The sequence below is a fragment of the Artibeus jamaicensis genome, unplaced genomic scaffold, assembly GCF_021234435.1.
Source record: "Artibeus jamaicensis isolate MK-2021 breed Jamaican fruit bat unplaced genomic scaffold, CSHL_Jam_final scaffold_916, whole genome shotgun sequence".
Taxonomy (NCBI): Eukaryota; Metazoa; Chordata; class Mammalia; order Chiroptera; family Phyllostomidae; genus Artibeus; species Artibeus jamaicensis.
In genome coordinates, this window is record NW_026522059.1 from 27334926 (window position 1) to 27356463 (window position 21538).

Below are 21538 nucleotides of genomic sequence, written 5' to 3' on the forward strand. Positions count from 1 at the left end.
AACATTTACTAGGTTACCAAAGATACCAAGTACCATCTGAAAGACCATGGCTTCTTGGTTTGTTTCTAATTTAAATTAAGCACACCAAAACAAGGATTGAAAGGGTGATATATTTAGTTAGATAACAGATGGCAAATGGACATTCTGTTTAGTACCTATCACATTCCATGTCTCAGTATTCCAAGGAAGAATAACTTTAAATCTTGGAAAGAATTAAACTAGGAGGGAATAGACTAGGTCTAGACTGAATGTTTATTCAAATAAGAATTGATACTAAGTCACGTTTAGGCTAAAAAATTCAACCGTGTGTGAACTGACTTAAAAGAGTGAGGGGATGGAACAGATAAAGCTAAACTAATTCCGAATGTATCAATATGAACTGAAATAAGAATTCTCAACATTACGACTTTGTGAAGTTGGGGGAAAGAAGTCAGCGGAAAATAGCCCCCGAAACCTTACAGAGGGTGTTAAATTGTGGCTAAGTGCTGCTCCTAGCAGCCCCCGCGGAAGACTGAGGTCTATTAAAACTAAAAGAGCGAGAGGGTGGGGGCGCTGCCACTCCCGGGGAAGAATATTTCCTAGCGGAGGGCTGCAGAAACTCGAGGCAACATTCCTGCCCCGCTCTCCCTGGAGCGGCACTCTAGCAGGTGAACCACAAGAACGGAGGCACGAATACGTAATGGCGTGAGAAACTCAAAACTCCAAGGTCCCTAAGTTTAACACCTTACTTTGCCTCAGGGGCCGCCCCACCCATGCTTGGAGGAAACAACCTGCCCCCACATCCCGCCTAGCTCGAGGTGAAGTCCTGCGATGTGCTGGGGCCGCAAGGGCAGTTGCCCGCCCTACGGGGTCTGCACTCCCCCGTAGCCAGGTCCCAGGCAGGCCACTCCTGGACGGGTGAGGCGGGTAAAGGTGCCTTAGCTAAAGGCTGCATCCTAAAGGTACAAGCCACGGCCGTGGTGGGCGTGACGCCATGACGTATAGCACGTGGGCGGTGCGCCGGGGCGGGGCGGCACCGGCGGGGGCTGGAGGAAGGAGTGGGAGGGGGGAAGGAGGCGGAGACAGCGGGGGCTGCGGGAGGGGGAGAATGGCAGTTGCAGAGTCGGTTCCCGGGAACAGCCGTCAAGACAGAACTGCGGAGGAGGAGTTCGGGAAAGCAGCGGCCAGGATCTCTCTTCTCTGTTTCCCCCGCCCCAGCTGAGAGGCGCCTCGGCGGGTGTGAAGGACCCTCCTCCGTACTTGGTCGGGCCTTTGCCACCGCCACTACAAGATGGGCCTGCTCGCTTGAAGCCTTGTGCCTGCCACCTCTCCTAGGAGTTAAAGGTACGGGAGGGCAAGAGGGGAGGTTGCTCCCCGGAGCGGGAGGCAGGGGCGGCTCCCGTTTCCGATCCGAGGTGCTCTGGCCCGCTGCTGCCTTCGCGCCCCTCCCTGGGACGGAAATGGATTCGGAAATCCCACGGGAAAGGCGCCCCCTCTCGTGCTCAGCTCGGGGCTGGAGCCGGCGCTGGCCCCTGGTGTTCTGCCCTCCGTCTGGTTCCGCGTCCCCTGCCCCGGCCTCGGGTTGTGCGGGCCGGGGCGGAGCATGGAATCCGCCTCGAGTCCTGTCCTGGCAGCCGGTGGAGACGGCGGCTGACCCGGCAGGGCTGTGACGGGCTGAGGCAGTGCTCTCCTCCAGCGCTTCCCCGACACCGAAGGCGGCCGCCACGGGGAGGCGGCGGGGTGGAGCGCATTCCTGATGGGTGAAATCGGCTCTAACGGACCGATTTCCGGGCCTGGCTGCAAAATCGGGTCCTAGGCCAGCGCCCGGCAACCCCTGCTGTGGGGGGCCCTAGGGGAAGGGAGGCATGCAGTGAGGAAGGTTCACTCGAGAAGACTGCCGTCCCCTTCAGAAGCAGATGTTCTATGAAAAACGGTATAGCCTTGGGGTAAAGTATCTGTCAACAGGGGTCTTTCAGGATTGTCTCCCTCATGCAAACCTTCAGGGAGTTTCCAGACTTCACCCAGCAAGTAATGGCACTATTTTTACAGTTTTCCTAGTATCTGAGTTCCCTTCTGCTATTGCTGTTTCCCCGTTTCCATTAATGGGAAGAAAAGAAGTTTAGGGTTCATTAACCCCACGACAAGAGCAGTAAATAAAGGAGGGGAGAGAGTGGTTAAGGCTATATATGGGAGAAAGAAGGTCTTAAAATTTTTTTCCCCATTGGCTCTTGAAGGTAGAGATATATGAAGGGTGCTTTATTCTGGTTGGTATTTGCAATTCAAAATGTTGCAGAATATTCTTTTGGGTAGACGTTGGAAAGGACAGCGTTTAAGTGCCTCTACAAACCCAGCTTGGCTGGAAATGCTAGTTTTTATATGTTAGTAAACAGTGTAGACATAAAGCAACCTTTTCCTATGACCCGTTGCCTTAAAACTGTTTGTGATCTTTCCATTTCACTTTTTGTGCCTAAGAATATGGCTTGCTTGCTTTCCTTTCTTTCACTTGATTCCACGACCCTTTTGGTTATATGAAGCCTGATGATATCCCTAAAGTTCACTTTTAATTTTGCCCTTAATCATGTTAATGCGACTCTTACTACTTCTGTTTATAATGCAAGCTGTTACCGTATTTATCTCTTTATGCTTCCTTAACAGCCAGCTGTCTGAACTGAATTAAAATGTAAATATTTCTCTCTCTAGAAAATGGCAATGACCTATTAACTCTTGTTTTCAAACGTTCTTTCCTTGCTACATGCAATTCCATGGTAAAGGTTTACAATTAAGTCTTGGGACTTAAAACCAAGTTATGCAACACAACAATAAAAACATTTTATTTGTTAGATATTCTCCTTCTTACTACAGTATACAATATAACTGAAGTTTAAATTTAATGTGTCTGTGGAAACTATTTTAATGTCACTGCAAGGTGACTCTCTGAGGGAAAAATTATATCTGGCAACTAACTGTATTTTTTTAATTTTTTCTTTTTTTTTAGTATCTCTTAACTTTCCCCAGGATTCCAGTAAGATTAACTTCTAGAACTGCAACATTATTTTAAGAGTCGAAACACAACCCAGTTTCTAGTCTCCAAATAGTTGCTACTTGAAGCATTGTTGCTTCACTTGGGGGATGCCTCAGTTGGGAGTAGAGTTTATATGTATAAAGGACAGTACATTTTACTGTCATCTAAACAATGTTGAATTAAAAAAGAATTTGGTGGTGATTTGTAGAATTTTGGGTGCCTTTTTACTTGGCTAAATGAAATGATTTTTTTTTCTACCTGAAAACTTTAATTTCCACATATGAAAGGTAGTAAGGTTAGTATCTGTTTTTAAAGATACCTCAGCATCTTAGTGGAAAATAAATGCACTTAACAAATTTGAAATAAGGGAGTCACAAAATAATGTTTTTCGCAGTTTTGAATGTAAGGCATTTGCTGTCACCTCTCTTTAATGAGATCAGATTGAAAGATGCTATTTGTTGTTACCTGTATTTAGATACAGGTAATTTGAAGCAAACTTTTTAACATTTGAAAGAATCTTGTATATTATGGCAGGTTCTGATTTTATGTTAAGACATACAGCTTTATTACAGATATTATTTGGTTTCTCATCATAACCACACCCTCTTTTTTTTTTTTTTAACCTGGAGGGCACTGAGTACTAAAAAATGTGGTTTTCTGAGTTTTTCAAGGACAAGAGGGAAGACAAATATTTGTGATAACATGCCAAAGTCCTGAGTTAATTGTAGGGCATGGAGTAAGATGGGAGTGAATTTCATTGCAGGCACAGCTGAATTACCTCCTTCTGTTTCTTTTCTTCTCCACTTAGGTTATAAAGGATATCGCAAAAACATTTTTTCTGATATTACTAAGAAGTGACAGTTGACTGTCATTGGCTGATTTCATGCTGACTAAGCTTTATTTTTGCTCTTTGAGGGAGGTCCATATACAAATTAGGCCATTTGGCGCTGAAAGCCAAGGAAAAGTTGAATTTCTAAATTGACTTTTGATTGTGTACTACACTGTATTTGACAGACTAGCACTAGTAGAGTTTAATGCTGGTCTGAAAGGACTCATGATCACATATGAAATACTTTAGCTTAAAGATTTTTGGATTGATTATCCTTTGTAGCAAATTGCTAATCTGCTTACTTATATAGTGAATAGGTAAATTTTTCTTAGGTGATTTTGTTTCTACAATCAGGAGTAATTATTATTTTTTCCTTAGTTTTTTTTTTTAAAGCCATGAAATATCAGCTCTTTGTTAGCTGACAGAAGACATATAACAATGAAGCAAGTATGTGTGTAACCACACTTGTACAACTAAAGATTGAGGGTTAATGCTCCTTTGCTAAACTCATCTGTATTTCAGATGGTGCTAGATTTCAACCAAAAATTGCAGTGAAATCAATTTTGGGTGTTTATAATGTGGGTACTTCATTTGTTTCTCAAATGTCAATATGTCAATCAATATGTCTATCATATGTCAATAATATTTTCTGTATTAAAGAGGAAAATTGAGCACCTTTTGGTAAAGTAGTTTTTGCTTATATTGCTTTCTTTGTAGCTCTCAATGAAACCTGAAATATCATTTTGTTTATGGTTACATTTTTCTTGAAAGGTAGGCAATTAGCCTGAAAAGCATTATATATTCTTGTCCTGTTGATGTTACCTACTTTTTAATTTAAAAAATCATTTATTGGAGATATAATACTTGTTGATTTGTTTTTTAAAGTCCTATTTGGGAGAGTTTTCTATTGTGAAAACCTCAGTAGGATAAAACTGATAAGGAGTTGTTTAGCCTTCAAATAAGTTTGTACCTTGAATTACGCAGCAAAAGCCTGCTCAAAATCACCCTAGTTTGTTTAATCCCAAAGGAAACTTCAAGACTCAATTTTGGATTAAAAAAACTGGATTTGGCCCCTTAAAATTATGTACACTTAGCATTTTCAACCTCTGCCCTTCTCTGGAGACCCCTGAAAGTATAAATAGCCCTGCCGTGACGTGAATAGCAAGGCAGGTTGCCACTTGATGAGGTACTCTGGGAGAGGTGAGCTGTAAGCAGGGAGCAAACTAGTCAGAGGAAAGGAGCCAGAAACCAGGAGAAGCTGTTGGGAATGTAATAATGTTGGGCTTCTAGATAAATATATAATATAATATAATAGTATATCCTACATTAAGTTACTCATGCATTATCACAAGTGATAATGTATGTGAAATGTGCCATAGACATGTAGGAAATAATGTAAACTCTATGATGGCAGGGATCATTCTCTTTGTTCACTGTTAAGGTCTTAGCACTTAGCATAAAGCCTAATAGTAATAGGTGTTGAATAACTAGTTGCTAACTGAATAAATTATGTACAATGTAAAGTATTTGATAATTCTCTGTACAGCAGGACTATCTAGTAGAAATATAATGTGAGTCGTAAATGTAATCTAAGATTTTCTGTTAGGCTCATTAAAAAAGAATCAGGTGAAATTAATTTTCATCATATATTTAATACAGTATATTCAAAATAGTATTTTAATGTGTATTAATGGGTGACTTTACATTCTGTTATTCCTGCTTCAATCCAGTACATGCTTACACTGGACAGCATAGCTTTAGGGGCATTTTTTATGAAATGTTTTTTCCTTTTTACCAAAAATTTTTTATTGCCTTTGAGACCAAATACAGAGCTTTTATGTTATTTAACTGAAATTAATGAGTTGAATTGAAAGTCAAGACAGCTGGCTTCTGTTGGTTTTACAACTTCCCCAAAATGACTGTGCTTCATTCTCTTTCCCTGTACATAAAATGAGGAAGAATGTTCTATCATCTGTTTCACTGGGTTCGCATAAATTATGTCTCTGAAACACTCAACTACTCAAGACTATTACGGATTTTTTTTTCATTATTAGTAACAAGTCTCAGGATAAAAACGAAGGAATAAGTCCCCTTGAGACTACTGCATGTGAGGGTCCTATTAAGTTTCCCACTGGAATGAGTTACAATGAATAATTAATACAAAATGTTCTTGTAACATACGAGGTCTGTCCAGAAAAAGTCCAGCCATTGTTAATACGACAGGAACAGTTTGCAAGACGTCGATGTAACCTGGCAGCCAAGGAGAGTGGACTGGAATGCGCATGCATGAACAATGACGAATTCACTGTTGAGTGAGCGTGTGTACTGTGTGGCCGTCACACTCCAAATGACTGGGCAAGTAGAGCAGCGAACCTGCATCGGATTTTGGCTTAAGCTCGAACATTCCTTTGTGAAAACTATTCAGATGATTCAGAAGGCCGCAGCTATGGATAACTGGTGATTGGCAACTTCATCACAACAACATGCCCACTCATGCATCATATCATGTTTTCTTTTTACAGCAGCCACAGGAAACTAATATACACTCAAAAGTTTTTAGCAATCCAAAGATTTATGCTTATATCTTTTATATCCTGCATTATGACTGTCAGAGACTAGACTGTCCCTTTAGAGTTCTAATCCTTTCTTAGAAATATCAGAAGTGTCTTAATACTCTCAAGTTTCAGCCGGCCTAAGAAAAAAGGTTATATCCTATAAGATTATTCTTTTTTTGTCATGTCATTCCTTTACTACTTCCAATTTGTCCCTTTTTTGTTCTTCACTTCTTAAGATACAGTTTATATTTGGGTGGTGGGGTGGTTGAGGGTTTATCCTCAACTACTGATGGGGATAGACCAACAAGTTTTGTCTTCTGAAGGTATAATTCCTAAAAGGTACCCCTTCCACTTTTTCTATTTCCTTTACTATATCTCCTAGTCTTCCCATTAGGTTAGTGTTGGAATGCCACGGGCTCAGTCCTTAACCCTTCTATATTCACCCTGGTGATTTCAGTCATGCTCATGATTTTATACACCATCTGTATAACCCCCTCCCCCAAATTTATATCTCTGGGCCAGACATTTTTCCTGAGCTCCAGAGTTGTCAAACAGGTATTTGGATACACACTCCCACCTAAGATATATAAGGCATCTCAAAACTTAAACATCTGAATATGACTCCTGCTCTTAGCTTCTCCCGAAACTCGCTCATTTCAAAGCTTGATTCATTTCAGTGACTGGCAGTTTTAGCCTTCTGGTTAATCAGAACAAAATCTTCTTGGGAGCTGTCAGGAAATTCTATCAGTTCTACCTTCAAAACATGCATCAGAACATTTTTATCATCTCCACCGATAAGGCCATCATCACCTCTGTCCTAGACTACTGCAGTAGCCTTGAAACTCTTCTCCATGCTACTACTGTCCTTGCCCCTTTCCTTCCATTCAATTCTTAACCTCAGAAGTATCCTTTAAAATTATTCAGGTTCTAAACAATCTCTGTTTGGAAGCCCCCAAAGTCTCTCTCCCTGGTTGGTGTGGCTCAGTAGATTGAGTGCTGGCCTGCAAACCAAGGGGTTGTGGGTTCAATTCCCAGTCTAGGGCACATGCCCTGGTTGTGGCCAGGGTTCCCAGTAGGGGGTGCACAGGAGGCAGCCACACAGTGATGTCTCTCTCCTTCTCTTTCTCCCTTTTCCTCTCTAAAAATAAATAAATGAAGTGTTTTAAGAAAAAGCTCCTGAAGTTTTCCCATCTCACTTAAAATAAAAGCCAAAGTCCTTACTGTGGCCTACAAAGCCCCACACAATCTGGCCCCTTTATATCCTGACCTGTATTCTTGGCCTTGCTCATTTGTCTTTGGCCACGTCTGACGCCTGGGTTATGCCTTGAACATTTCAGGCACACTCCTGCCCTAGTTGCCTTGGCAGTGGCTGTTCCCTATGCCTTGGATACTCTTTCCCCAGATTTCCACACAGCTAACTCCCTTACTTCCTTCAAGTACTTTGCTTAAATGCTGTCTTTTTAGCAAGCTCTGGTCACCCTTTCAAATATTGTAATCAGTAAGAGACTTACACACACTTCTCATCTCCTTTATTCTGCTTAACTTTTCTCCAAATTCTAGCAAAGAATCACCATAAAAATGTTTAGATGGAGTATTCAGAAAATTGTAAACTTCTATTTAAAAGTATGAAATAATTTTTATTAATCTGTTCATAAATAATGACCTAGAAGGATTTGTGGAGATAAGATAGAAGTTGGACCTTGAAAGAAGAGTAGGACTTTAGATAAGCAGAGAAGATGAAAAAGAATACTCCAGGCAAAGACAAAGGCTAACGAAAAGCCAGGGAGGTGAAACTATATTTTGTCGATATGTTTAGTAAATAGAGCAGTTGGTTAGAGTGTGGTTTTTATGTAGGAGAATGGTGAGGGATTAAGGTTAGATTGTGGAAGGCTTTGAATGCCAGGCAAAGTTTGAGATTTATCAGTGGGAAGCAAATGGAAGATTTGTAAGCAGATCTTAACAAAAGGACAAATATCATTCAGAAACCAGGTGATTCACAACATAAAATATACAGATGCTGTATTATAGAATTGTACACCTGAAACTTACATAATGTTATTAACCAGTGTTGTCCCAATAAATTTAATTTTTAAAAAAGGAACCAGGTGATTATAATAAAGGTCTAGTCTGGGAAGTAAGATAGAAGAACAAAGACTGAGACTTTAGCTTTGCCACATTAGTTACATGGATAAATCAAATAATCTCTAGACCACTGCTGTTCAGTGTAGAACTTTCTACGATGATGGAAAGGACTTGCACCCCAGTATGGTAGCCAGTAGCCACATATGGCTATTGAGCATTTGAAATGTGACTAGTCAATGGAGGAACTGAAATTTAAGAATTTTTAAATTTTATAAACTGAAGTAGACTGCTATGGCTAGTGGTGATATATTAGAGTGAGTAGCCATAGACTACAGTTTTCTCACTTTGTAAAATGTACAGGTTAGATTAGAACACTAGTATCACTGGAAAGATAGGTTCCACAGCCAAATGAAGTTGACGCAGTGTTCTGAGAAGAGCCGCTGGGTATTCACAGGTGCACATGCACCTGCACATGACTAGTGTTTGTGAAATAGTTCCAGCTTTGTAGCCTTTTCATTCTTTTTATCTCCATTACTTATTTAAGACACCCATTCTCTCTTGATTGCTGATTTTTCAAATTGGTCTTTAGGTTGACATTTCCCAGGAGTCTATAAATATCTAGTGCGTCTAATTATTTAGTGTATTGTAGAATTATAGTTGAATCTACCGTTTCTTTTGACCTCCCAGTGAGAAAACCATAACAATAATAAACCTTTATGATTGTTTACTTGTATGATTCTTAGGTAGATCCTTCTGTTTTTCTTTAGAAAATACTTCCTTACTTTTCTTCCCTTACAAAATTAATACATATTTCATTTTGTGTTTCAGTTTTGATCTTATTTTGGGGGGACATGTTTAGAGAGAGACTACACGAATGCTGTGTATCCAAAAGAAAATACACGCATATCGTTTATTGTGCCTCTTACTTCCCAAGATGTTGTTCCTTCTGAGAATTACCTTATAATTTCAAGAAAATTTAAAAAACAGTTTCTAGAACTTCTACCAAAGAACTCTTCCAGTTTGTGCTTTACTTACTTATGTACATACATCATAAAATTAAGCACACACAGAATGATTTACCTACCAGAAGTCTCCTCTCCCCTTACCCTTCGTGTTCTTTAGGAGAAAGGGGCAAATGAACTTGCAAAATAAGAGAAGCAGGATGCTGCTATTATCAATAATTTTTATTTTAAAAAACTTCCTAAAAAAGTGGTTAGGACAATGTTAGCCCAAACACTTAAAAGTACTTGTACTTATCCAAATAGTAGGATTATTCAGATTAATAGCAAAACTTGTAAAATTTAGTTTGCAAAAATTATACTCATTCCACTGGATTTACTAAGGCAAAATACACATACACACACACACAAGCACTTGAGAGAATTTAGAGATTTATTTTTATTTTTATTATTTTTTAAAGATTTTATTTCTAGAGAGGGCAGGGGAGAGAGGAAGCAAGGGAGAGAAACATCAATGTTTGGTTGCCTCTTGGGCACCCACAACTGGGTACTTGACCGGCAACCTAGGCATGTACCTTGACTGGGAATTGAACCAGCAACCTTTTTTTCCTGCAGGCCAGCCAGCACTCAATCCGCTGAGCCATACCAGCCAGGGCTAGAGATATTTTTAGAAGAAACAAAAATTGTTTATCTTAGTTATCTACTTTAACCCTAAAGTATGCTGTGTATTAAAACTCTATAATTTGCATATTAGAATCAGTCTTTTAGAACTAAGTAGCTTAGACGTTATCTGGTTTAGTCACTTCAGCTGTCAAATAAGGAAATTGAAATTCAAAAAAAGTAGACAGACTTGGCTAAGATTTCAGGCTAGGTTAGTGTATCTCTTCTGTTGATCTGTAGCAATGAGTATTTTAACCAGTTCAAAAATTTTTTACAGTTAGATACGTTTTTTTAAACTTATTTTAAAATTAATTTTCCCATGTCTCTGGACACTCCATCATACCTGACATTTGCACTCTGCTTTTTCTGCTGTTTCCATATTAGAGTATCGTTCGCCCTGCTGAATAAAGAGGGCCTGGAATGAACTGGCCTAAATGTTTTAAATCTTTTTTTAATCGAAAAAATGGAATGAATAATGCTTTTTCTTTCTGCAGCAGCTTGCTTTTTGTAATGGATTGAGTAATGAGTTTTATTAAAACCACAAAGTACCATTTTGTTCTACTTCCCAGTCACAAATAGGCTTAAGTAGGTAAATGTGGCAGGTGTGTATTTGTGGAGCTATTTAAGAACTTTTTCTTTGGGGAGATTGTGTAGCTTGTAGAAAAAGTTTATTCTGAAATATTAGTCTCTGCTTTTGGGAGACCATAAAAACAATATTAGGGTTCAAGGTAGTATATTTGAGACTTGGTAGGCACTGACTTTTGGGAAAACTTGCTGGAAACTGGTACTTGCCTATTACTAATGATCTGTTGAATTACCTTCTCTTCCTCCATTTATAGTAGTTGAAATTATTTATCCCATTTTTAATATTGAAAAGACTACTCAGGGTAGATTTGTAGGTGTATATGCATAATGCTGAAAACACTAGTTGTATTTATTATATGTTAGAGAAATTCATGTACTATAATGATGCATTTCAAACTTCTAAGTGGCTGACTATTCGGATTACATTAGAAAAGCCATTTCAGACCCAACTGTTTGTTAAATTTATTTCTAACCTTAAGTGTGATATCCTTCCAACAGTTTCATCTAGTAAATGGTTTAGTCACATTTGTGCTATAACTTATGCTGAGTTCTTTATAAATGCTATTTTATTTAATCTGTATGGACTATAGGCATTATTATTCCTAGTTTACAGTTGCGACTGTCTTAGTAATTTACATTCAAGTAATTGACATTTACATTTCTACCCCCAGTATCACATAGCTAGCTAATAAATGTCAGAAGCTGAACTTGAAGCCAAACTGGATGACTCCAAATTTCATACTTTATTCTCTGAATAAAATATATACTATCATTACTCATATTTGTATAGTATTTAAAACATCCCCCCCAAGATACTCTAAATTATTACCTCATTTTATTTCCCCCTACTAGGTGGGTAAGATAATTGTGTCTGAAACAAACAACCCCTAGATCTCATGGTGGAACACAATAAAAGTCCATTTCTCACTTTACACAGAGAACTGTGCAGATGTCTCAGGTGTCCAGATTCCTTACATCTTGTGACTCAGTTGTTCCCTAAGGCCTGCTTGGAGTTAACCACTAGAATTACTACATTCAGCCAGGCAATCGCAGAAGAGAGAGAACTTGAAAGATATTTAAAGTGATGATTTAGGGACTAGTTTTGGAAAGGCCATGCATCATTGTACTCATATTGCATTGGCCATGACTGGACACATGGCTATATCTAGCTGCAAGGGGAATGGAAAGTGTAGTTCTTCTATATGCTCAAGAAGAAAATGAAACAGGTGAGTATGTAACAACATCTCTGCCATAATTGTGTTTTCTCTGTTATAGATGATACTATCGAGAGGTTGTTTCTGAACTAAAGCCACAAAACCACTTGGTATACCAATCCGTAGAACCCAAATTTTCTTATCTTTGCATATAATGTGTTCATGTTTCTGAGGGTACGTTCAAGTAATTGACATTTACATTTCTACCACCATTGCTGACTCTCATTGGGCATCAAATATTTTACCTCTTTGTGATATTATATTTTAAGTAAAGATACTGACTTAGGAAGGATGAGAAACTTAAAAACAGTTTTCAGTGATAATTGCCATTTTAAGAAAGATGATAGAACACTATAATATTTGTGTATACATATTTATAATCAGTTGTCCTTTGAAAATACAGTATTGATTAGCCTTGTATGGTTTTGCTTTTTAAACATGTATGCATTACTCTAGGCCATCTAAATACCTCACGTTTATTTTTGCATTATGAATCTGAGGCATTTGTTTAATCAGAGTTGTTTTTTTAACCTTCCCGAAAGCTTAACTCTTCTGGAAAGAGCTGCAGCTTCAAATCATAATATAATAGAAGTATAGTCTAACTGAGCTAATAATTGGTCTAGATATGAATATTGTACTAGGTTAAATTAGCGAGAACAGAAAAGATTTATAGAAACTGATGTGAACTTTTATTGACAGATTAAAATCGAACATCTCAGCAGTAGCAGTTAATCTTTTTTTATACTTTAGACTCCTTGGAGGGTGTTGAAAGCTACAGAAAGCTACAGATTCTATCCTTGGAGTATACATGTATTCACAATTTAGTTAGAGTTTTGGAGATTTCATGGGCTTCTCTTAAGCTTACCCATGCATTAGCTTTTTTTTTTTTAATTCTCACCCGAGGATATGTTTATTGATTTGTTGTTTTCTTTTAGAGGGAGAGGGGGAGAGAGAGAGAGATGGAGAGAGAAAAACATCAGTGTGAGAGAAAAGCATGATTGGGTTTCCTCCTGTATGTGCCCTGACCTGGACAACCTTTTGGTGTATGGACAGCACTGCATCCAACCGAGCCACTGGGCCAGGGGCGTTGACTGTTACTTTTAAGCATTGTTATTCTCCAAAAATTTATTATTGTGCCTGTTACATTTTTACTTTAACAGACCATAATAAGAGATGTTTAATCAGTCAGTTTTTTATAAGAGAGTCTGTCTCCTTAATGTTATATGGACTGCAGAATAATGTCCAGAGCCTGCATTGCTTTTCTAGATGAATTTGGCAGCTGTACCAGGATTTATTAGAGGAAAATACGGCATTTCCAAATTTGAGATTGGCAAGATAAATGACTAGCTTAAAAATAATCTTAAACATTGAAATAACATTTTTGAGCAATAGCAAACTGCACTATAATGAACTTAATGGTTTATCTCTGTTTACAAAAATCACATGAAAATTCAAAGTTTAGTGCCTCTAACTTCTCACATAGAGATGGTTCAGGTTTACAAAAGCTTTATTTACTTTGTGCCAAAATTAAGTGTGTGCTGATACAGCATTTCTAGTATATCACTTCTAGTTATGGTCTGATTAAAGGATGGCTTATGGTAATTAATTCTGTTTTTTGGTACTCAGCTACTACATTAAGTTGTACCTAGCCATATTTAAACTTGATAGGTGGTTCTTTTCAGCTCTCTGTATGGAAAATGCTATGGAAAAATAGATACTTCCTTTTCTCACTGCCCTAGGGAACATACCACTGTGAGAGTGTAAAGCCAAAAAAAGGGAGTCAAGTTTTGGGATTTTCCTCACTGGTGTTTTATTTTGTTTGTTTGGTTTTTTACCAATATTGGTTTCTGAAGTTATGCACAATGAGCTAAATGAATGTTCTCTCTAGTAGATCATTTGGTCAGGTAACTAGTCATTCCTTTTGGTACAACTTAAATTGTTTGCTATTTACTGTGTTAGAAAGCCATTGCCATTATAAAAAAAATAGAGTGCTGTCACAGTATATATAGTCTTTTACAATAACTTTAAAATGGATTTTCATACATGTTTGTATATGGGACATCTGTATATGCCAAATATAAAGTCAAGGGGTTTTTAATTTCAAAATTATGGGGGGATAAAAGGGAATCACATTATTACAGTTTTGGTCCTTGCAAAGTCATATTATTGTCTGGGGAAGACATAGTCTTGAAATGTCCTTGTTCAATACCTGGTTTTGATGCACTAGAATGACAGTTCCAGGGGCCTAGTCTGTTTCATTAACTATTGTATGTCTGTCACCTAGAAGGGTATCTGGCACATGATAGGCATTGAACATATTTTTTGAAAGACTAAATAAATAAATACTTAAACAGGTTACTTATAGTAAAAGACAAACAGTTGAATGAATTTAGTTTTTCCTAGAGGCTGTTATAATTGTAAGTGTTACTAATACAAGAAATCCTTTTAAGATAATTTTTTAAAACAGTACAGTCATTTCTATTGTGGAGATAACAAATACATACTTAATTAAGCTGAGGCTGAAATTTCCTATTATATACACACTCAAGAATATTGTATATCAGAGCCTAGGTACAGCTATCCTTAGAAAAACTGCCAACTATTAAAAAAATTATACAGCTTCCCTTTTGAGGAAAAAGGCCATTCAGCACAGGGCAGCTGGAAATCAAGCAAGAAGCCACAGTCTTACTGGCTTGAGATGTTAGGAGTTGGAGTTTGGAACTACCAGGATGGCTGGAAATTGAGTGGATAAATACCAGAAAGAAGGGAGTTATGTCCCTAAAACTTATGGATAAACTCCCTTCATATAACCAGATAGCTCCTGAACTATGCACGGGAGATTCCAAGAAGCTCAATGGAAAACAATAGCTGTCAGGCTAAAACAGCTGACTAGAGATTTCAACCATTACTCTCTGCAGGGGAGAATGGTGTTTGACATTTGTGCTTGTCACAGACCCATTCTAAAAAAAACATACAACCAAGCCTCCACAAGTTCAACTTGATCAGCTAGTGATTTAACAGCCAGGTATAATAAGTGTCCTCGCTCTTCAGAAGATAAGTGGCTTTTAACGTATTCACAGTATCCAGTTTATAACAGGCAACTGCTGGACATGTGAAGAATCAGGAAAATGTGACTTAATGGTAAGACATTGTCCCCCCAAATGGTAATTAAGCATTCTAAAACTGAAAGTACAGTGTCTGAAATAAAAATTATACTGAATGGATTTAACAGCAGATTGAAGATGGTAGAGGAAAAATTTGGTGAACTTGGGGAAAAACCCTTTGTTATGGGTGATCCATATAATTTTATGCTCACCCAAAGATATGTTTTTATTGATTTGAGAGAGGAAGAGGGAGAGAGAGAAACATCAATCATTTGCCTCCTGTGTGCACCCAGAGCATCAAAGTCACGACCTTTTGGTATATGGGATGATGCTCCAACCAACCGAGCCACCGGCCCAGGGCTGGGTGACTCCTGTAATCTTAATTTTACATACTGGTTGAATGAGATTAGGTTTAGTTAATACTCAGTCTCTGATTTTCCATCTGCAAAGTTAGAATAATGAAAAAATGTATATTGCTAAAACTTGGAAATTATAAATCATTAAGTTGAGGGGAAATCTAGATGGGTTGGTGGGATGAAATATTGATATATCTTCCATCTCTGCTATATGTAATCTTGTTAGTCTTGCTTCGGGTGGCTTTCAGGATGGCTTTCATTTTAAGGTGAATTTTGTGTTAGCCTATTATTTGTCTTAATGTGTTATAGAGTCCCTCTAAATTTGGTAAAAATTGATTCAGCTATTTTCAGTAGATGTAGTAACAGAGACAGAAATTTCTGTATATGTATTTATAATTATTGGTTTTATAATACTTGTTTCTTCTCCAGACATGTCACATTGAGAATAAAGACCATGTCTATCTTGTTTATGGTGGTAACCTCAGGGTTTAGCAAATGCGGGCTAGATTTCAACTCTGAAATTAGTCCGGAGTCTCCTTGATTGAGGCATTCCCAGTACTTTGTAGTCACATGCTTATAGACAGACACCTTCATGTTTTATTTTTACAGAAGGTTATTATTAAGTTACATGGATTTCTTTTTATAAGTCTCTCTTACCATCTCCCAACCATAGGTTGTTAAGTGGTACCTTGCACAACCCTGCGGGCTGACAGAGACTATAAACAGGTTTTTTTATTTTTAGTACCTAAAGTAATAAAAAAACAAGGAGCTTTGGTTTGGAGGCAAAGCCTATAGAATTTTTTTTTTAAGGACCAGGGAGGCCTTTCTTTCTTTCTTTCTTTTTTAAAAGATTTTATTCATTTATTTATTTTTAGAGAGAAAGGGAAGGAGAGAAGGAGAGAAACATCAATGTATGGTTGCCTCTCGTGAGTCCCCTGCTGGGAACTGGCCTGCAACCCAGGCATGTGCCCTGATTGGGAATTGAACCGCAATTGTGTGGTTCACAGGCCCACGCTCAATCCACTGAACTACACCTGCCAGGGCCTAGAATTTTGTTTTAAATGAGAATATATAGTAAACAATCTTTAGTATTAGTGGTTCTTAACCAGAGTTTGCAACTAAATTACTGAAGAAGATTCCAAAATACCCAAGCTACAGACTCCATCCTCATTTTGGTTAAATAGTTCTAGGGAAGAATATTTTTGTTGTTGTTGTTTGTGAGGTTGTTAGGTTTGTTTTTTTAAACTATCAGTAATAGATGCTCATGAGTCCATCTTAAACTGTGCAGAAGGCAGAAAGTAAGTACTAAAGATTGTTCTCCCTAAGGTAACCATTGTTAATGATCTTTTAGCATTTTTCTAGAAATTGTGTACCTGTGTAAGCCTGTGTGGGTGTGTTTTTTTCCACAAATGGCTCATACTATTTTGCAATTATTACTGTTCACTCAGAACAGCATAATGAGATCTTTCCATGTCATTACACATAAATTGTCGTTGGTTCATTTATTTTTACCAATTGGACATAAGTTATTTCCAAGTTTTGTGAGGATCTTGTTTTGGTTTGGTTTTGTCCGTTTGCTTCTGTCAGTTAAGCGTCAGTGAATTTCCTTGCACAATATGTCTTTGCACACCTGTGTCCTTATATTTTCTGAAGGATACATTTTACTTGTAGGATTGTTGGTTGAAGAACATTTCCATTTTGAAGTTTAATAATGTCTGATTGGTTCCCCCTAAATTCTGATTTGCACCTCTCCCAATAGTATGTGAAATGCTTCTTTCAGCATGCACCAACCAACTCTTAACCTTTATCAATCGAATTAATGTGCACAAAGATGGTATCTAATGTTTGAATTTTTATTTCTCTAGCAGTGATTATTGTTGAACACTGTTTCCTACCTTATAATTTTTGTAATTCTTTTCCTCCAAACTCTCTCTGTATTTTTGCTCATTCTGCTATTAGGTTGTACATCTTTTACTTATTGTGTAAAAATTATTTGTAGCCCTGGCTGGTGTGGCTCAGTGAATTGAATGCCGGCCTGTGAACCAAAGAGTCACTGGTTCGATTACCAGTCAGGGCACAAGATGTTTTGCAGGCCATGTGCCCCCTCTGCTCACCCCACTGTAGGGATGTGCGTGAGGCAACCACACATTAATGTTTGTCTCCCTCCCTTTCTCCCTTCCTTCCCCTCTCTCTAAAAATAAGTAAAGAAAAGCTTTAAAAAATGAAAATAAATTTTTTGTGTAGTGAGGAAGTTTGTTCATTGTTATTTATGTTTTCCTAATACATCATGTCTTTCTACTTTATTTTTTATCTATTTTTTATTTTTAGACAGAGGGGAGGGGAGGGAGAAAGAGAGGGAAGGAACCATCAATGTGTCTTCGTTACCTCTCACTCATCCCCCTCGCCCTGCCCCCACTGGGGACCTGGCCTGCAACCCAGGCATGTGCCCTGACTAGGAATTGAACCAGCAACCCTTTGGTTTGCATGCAGGTCAGCACTAAGTCCATTGAGCCACACCAGCTGGGACATGTCTTGCTACTTTATAGTATTTTTTACTGTACAAAAATATTAAATTTTTAATGTTCAAATTTGTTTTCTTTTGAGGCACATTTGTGTATATGCACATTTTAGAAAGACTTCCTAAGTGAGATAACCATATGTTCCAATTTGCTCCTGTTATCCTGACTTAAATATTAAAAAGCACAAGGTTTTCATTTGGATAATAAATTATATGGCTGTCACATTTATAAAAGTACATATTTAAAAAAATACTTCCAGTGATACTGATTAAGTGCCATGGGTTTTATATTTTAGGTAATAAATTCTCAGAACAACTCCCCAATACAGATTCCCTCACAATTCTGTTCTACATAGAACAGAATCTATCTCAGGGACCTTGTCCTATATAGATATATAGAGAGAGATATAGATATATATAAAACCCTAGAGTACAGAAAGCACTTTGAAATGCAAGTGAAAATAAAAACATATATAAAGAAGAAAATACAGGAATTTTCCTCACAATTAAGGAAGAATTGTGCAAATAGTGGGAAAGCATGAACTGATGGGCATGAATAAAGATTGCCTGAGTGAAATTTTTTTCTAGATTTCGTATCAGGAAATCAATATGACTTTTTAAGTCATGTCCATATTGTATAAGAATACGTATGGATATGAGAAGCTGTGTTTTTTTAAACCTTTAACTGTAGTGTAACAATCATCCAGAGAAGTGCATTAATCATGAGTTTGTAGGTCAGTGTTTTATCGCAAAGTGATCATACCTTTGTAACCACTGCACGGGTCAAAGTACCTTTGTGCCTGCCTGCAAAAGGTAACTACAGTCCTGATTTGTAGCATCATAGATTAGTTCTGCTTGTTTTTGAACTTTATTTCAATGGAATTATATCAGCACATTCTTTTGTGTGAGATTCCTTCTTGTTTTGTGTGTAGCAGTACTTTATTCATTTTCATTGCTTCTACAATACCAGTGTGAATATATTCTGTTGATGGGAATTTGGGTTATGTTCAGTATTTTGACTTATAACTGATGCTGCTATGAATATTGTTACACGTATCTTCGATGCACGTGTGCATTTATTTCTCTTGTGTTCTCATTTATAGAAAAGTATAAATGGGTAATAGAGTATGGATAGGTTTTAATTTGGTAGATATTGTTAAACAGTTTTCCAAGGTAGTTGTGCCATTTTATACTCTCACCAGCACTCCGCATCTTTGCTAATATTTGGAAATGTCAGTCTGAATTTTAGCCATCCTCTACTGGACGTGTCGTGTTTTCTCATTATGGCTGTAATGTGTATTTCCCTGATGACAAATGATGTTGAGTACTTTTCCATGTCCTTTTGCGAAATGCCTATTAAGTCCCTTGCCCATTTTTCTATACGATTGTCTGCTTTGTCTTACATATTTGTAAGTGTTCTTTCCATATTCTGGGTACTGGTTCTTATTAGTTGTATGTGGCAAATGACATCTCCCACTCCTTTAAACCTGTCTCTTGGTTTTATTGTAGTCCAGTTTAGTAGTCTTTTTTTTTTATATAGTAAATACTTTTGTACTGTTTAGGAAATCTTTCTATTGGAATATTCTTTTGTATTGAATCCTGGAAGTTTTATGAGGTTACTGATTACATTTAGAACTGTAAATCATCTGGAATTGAATTTTATATATGGGTGAGTTATAGGTCAAGTTCTTTTTTTCAGATGGTAATCAGTAAAACAGTATTACAGTGTGTTGTTGCATTTTTGAAAAAGCTATTTTTACTGCTCAGCAGTGTCACCTTTGACATAAATACACTGTCCATATATATGTGAGATTTTTTTATCAGGACTGTTCCATTGGTTTCTGTGCTTGTCCTTGTGATATACCACATTGTCTTCTTCATTACTGTAATTTTAAAATAAGTTGTTATATATGGCAGTGTAAGAGTATTCCCCTACACACATACATTATTCTTCAAGATTATGTAAGTTGTACTTAGTTCTTTGTATGTTCATGTACATTTTATTATCAATAAAAAACTACTTAAAGGCATTGGGGAATTGTTGCGGTCTAGGTGATATGCTAAAAATTTTGTAGAAGATTTTAGCAATGGTAAGTTCAGCTCAAATCTTTAGTCTTTTAAGATTAAAGAATGTCCTTGTTATTTTAACATTGGTTTTATAGTCTCTTGTTAACTACTCAATAAATTGGCCTTACTTGAAAAAAATCAAACAATTAAGAATGTACTTGTTTGAAATTACCCAGTGAATTTGTGAGTTTACTTTAAAATATGCAGACTGAGAATATACAATTAAATGATCTTTTTTTTTTTTCCAGAACATCCATGATAACAGTCTTCTGTAAATCAAGCTCTCTCAAGAATTCCTGAAGGAACCAACTAGGATTTTCTTACATCATGACTTAATCTGAATGCAAGAACAAGAAATAAGTTTTATCTTTAAGTATAATGAAGGTCTGTGTGTAAACACAGACCCTGACTCACTTCTAATGAGCATTTTAGACATGAGTTTACATCAGCAAATGGGTTCAGATCGAGATCTTCAGTCTTCCGCTTCATCTGTGAGTTTGCCTTCGGTCAAAAAGGCACCTAAAAAAAGAAGAATTTCAATAGGCTCTCTGTTTCGGAGGAAAAAGGATAACAAACGTAAATCGAGGGAGCTAAATGGCGGGGTGGATGGAATTGCGAGTATTGAAAGTATACATTCTGAAATGTGTACTGATAAGAACTCCATTTTCTCTACAAATACCTCCTCTGACAATGGATTATCTTCCATCAGCAAACAAATTGGAGACTTTATAGAGTGCCCTTTGTGCCTTTTGCGGCATTCTAAAGACAGGTTTCCTGAGATAATGACTTGTCATCATAGATCTTGTGTGGATTGCTTACGACAATATCTAAGGATAGAAATTTCTGAAAGTAGAGTTAATATCAGTTGCCCAGAATGTACTGAACGGTTTAATCCTCATGATATTCGCTTGATATTAAGTGATGATGTGTTGATGGAAAAATATGAAGAATTTATGCTTAGACGGTGGCTTGTTGCAGATCCTGATTGTAGGTGGTGTCCAGCTCCAGACTGTGGGTAAGATTGTCTTAGATTTTTCTTCAGTTAATTTTTTTTTCTGTATAAAATAAGAATTACAACTTTTATGCAAAAGAAAAATCTGAACACGTCAGGTAATCCATTCAATAGACAGGTATATATTGAGTGCATATGGTGTATCAGGCAGAGTTTGGTGTTAAAGGCGGGAAACTTACTTTACTCATTTTTGTATTGTCTCTGCATTACATATTCACCTAAGCACATTTTTTTTTCAGAGGAAAAGGCTAAGATGGTAGAGTGCAGGTCTAGTTCTGGGCAAAATTGGTTTTCCCTAGCCATTTGGAGAATTTTAATTTTGGTATAACATGTCATTATCAGGGGTTTTGTTTGTTTGGGGGAGGATCATTTATATAAATTGAAATAACCCTTTTGAAAGGTACTTTAATATGCATAACACATCAATGATGTGTTATGTTGGTGTGCATAAGTATTCGCTAGTCTCAAGATCTAGAGGTTATATACTTCATTTGCCTCAAGTTTTTAAATTACAAATACCATTTTACAAACATTTAAAATAAAAATAATTTTGTTTATATATTTGATTATTATGTCAACAGCAGCCCCTACTTATA

The 21538-nt window shown here is 37.3% G+C and overlaps 1 protein-coding gene across 2 annotated transcripts in view; it reads left to right on the forward strand.

Moving 5' to 3' along the window:
* Positions 1–1068: 1068 nt before the first annotated feature.
* Positions 1069–21538, forward strand: part of RNF19A (ring finger protein 19A, RBR E3 ubiquitin protein ligase) — a 46479-nt gene continuing 26009 nt past the window's right edge. Inside the window, exons 1-2 of one of the 2 annotated variants that reach the window (XM_037131070.2) lie at positions 1069–1323; positions 20179–20945. In XM_037131070.2, the coding sequence (XP_036986965.2) occupies positions 20272–20945 (674 nt within the window). In that variant the 5' untranslated portion in view covers positions 1069–1323; positions 20179–20271. Of the gene's footprint in view, positions 1324–1416; positions 1913–20178; positions 20946–21538 lie in introns of those variants that run through there. The other variant, XM_037131071.2, reaches the window with a different exon arrangement.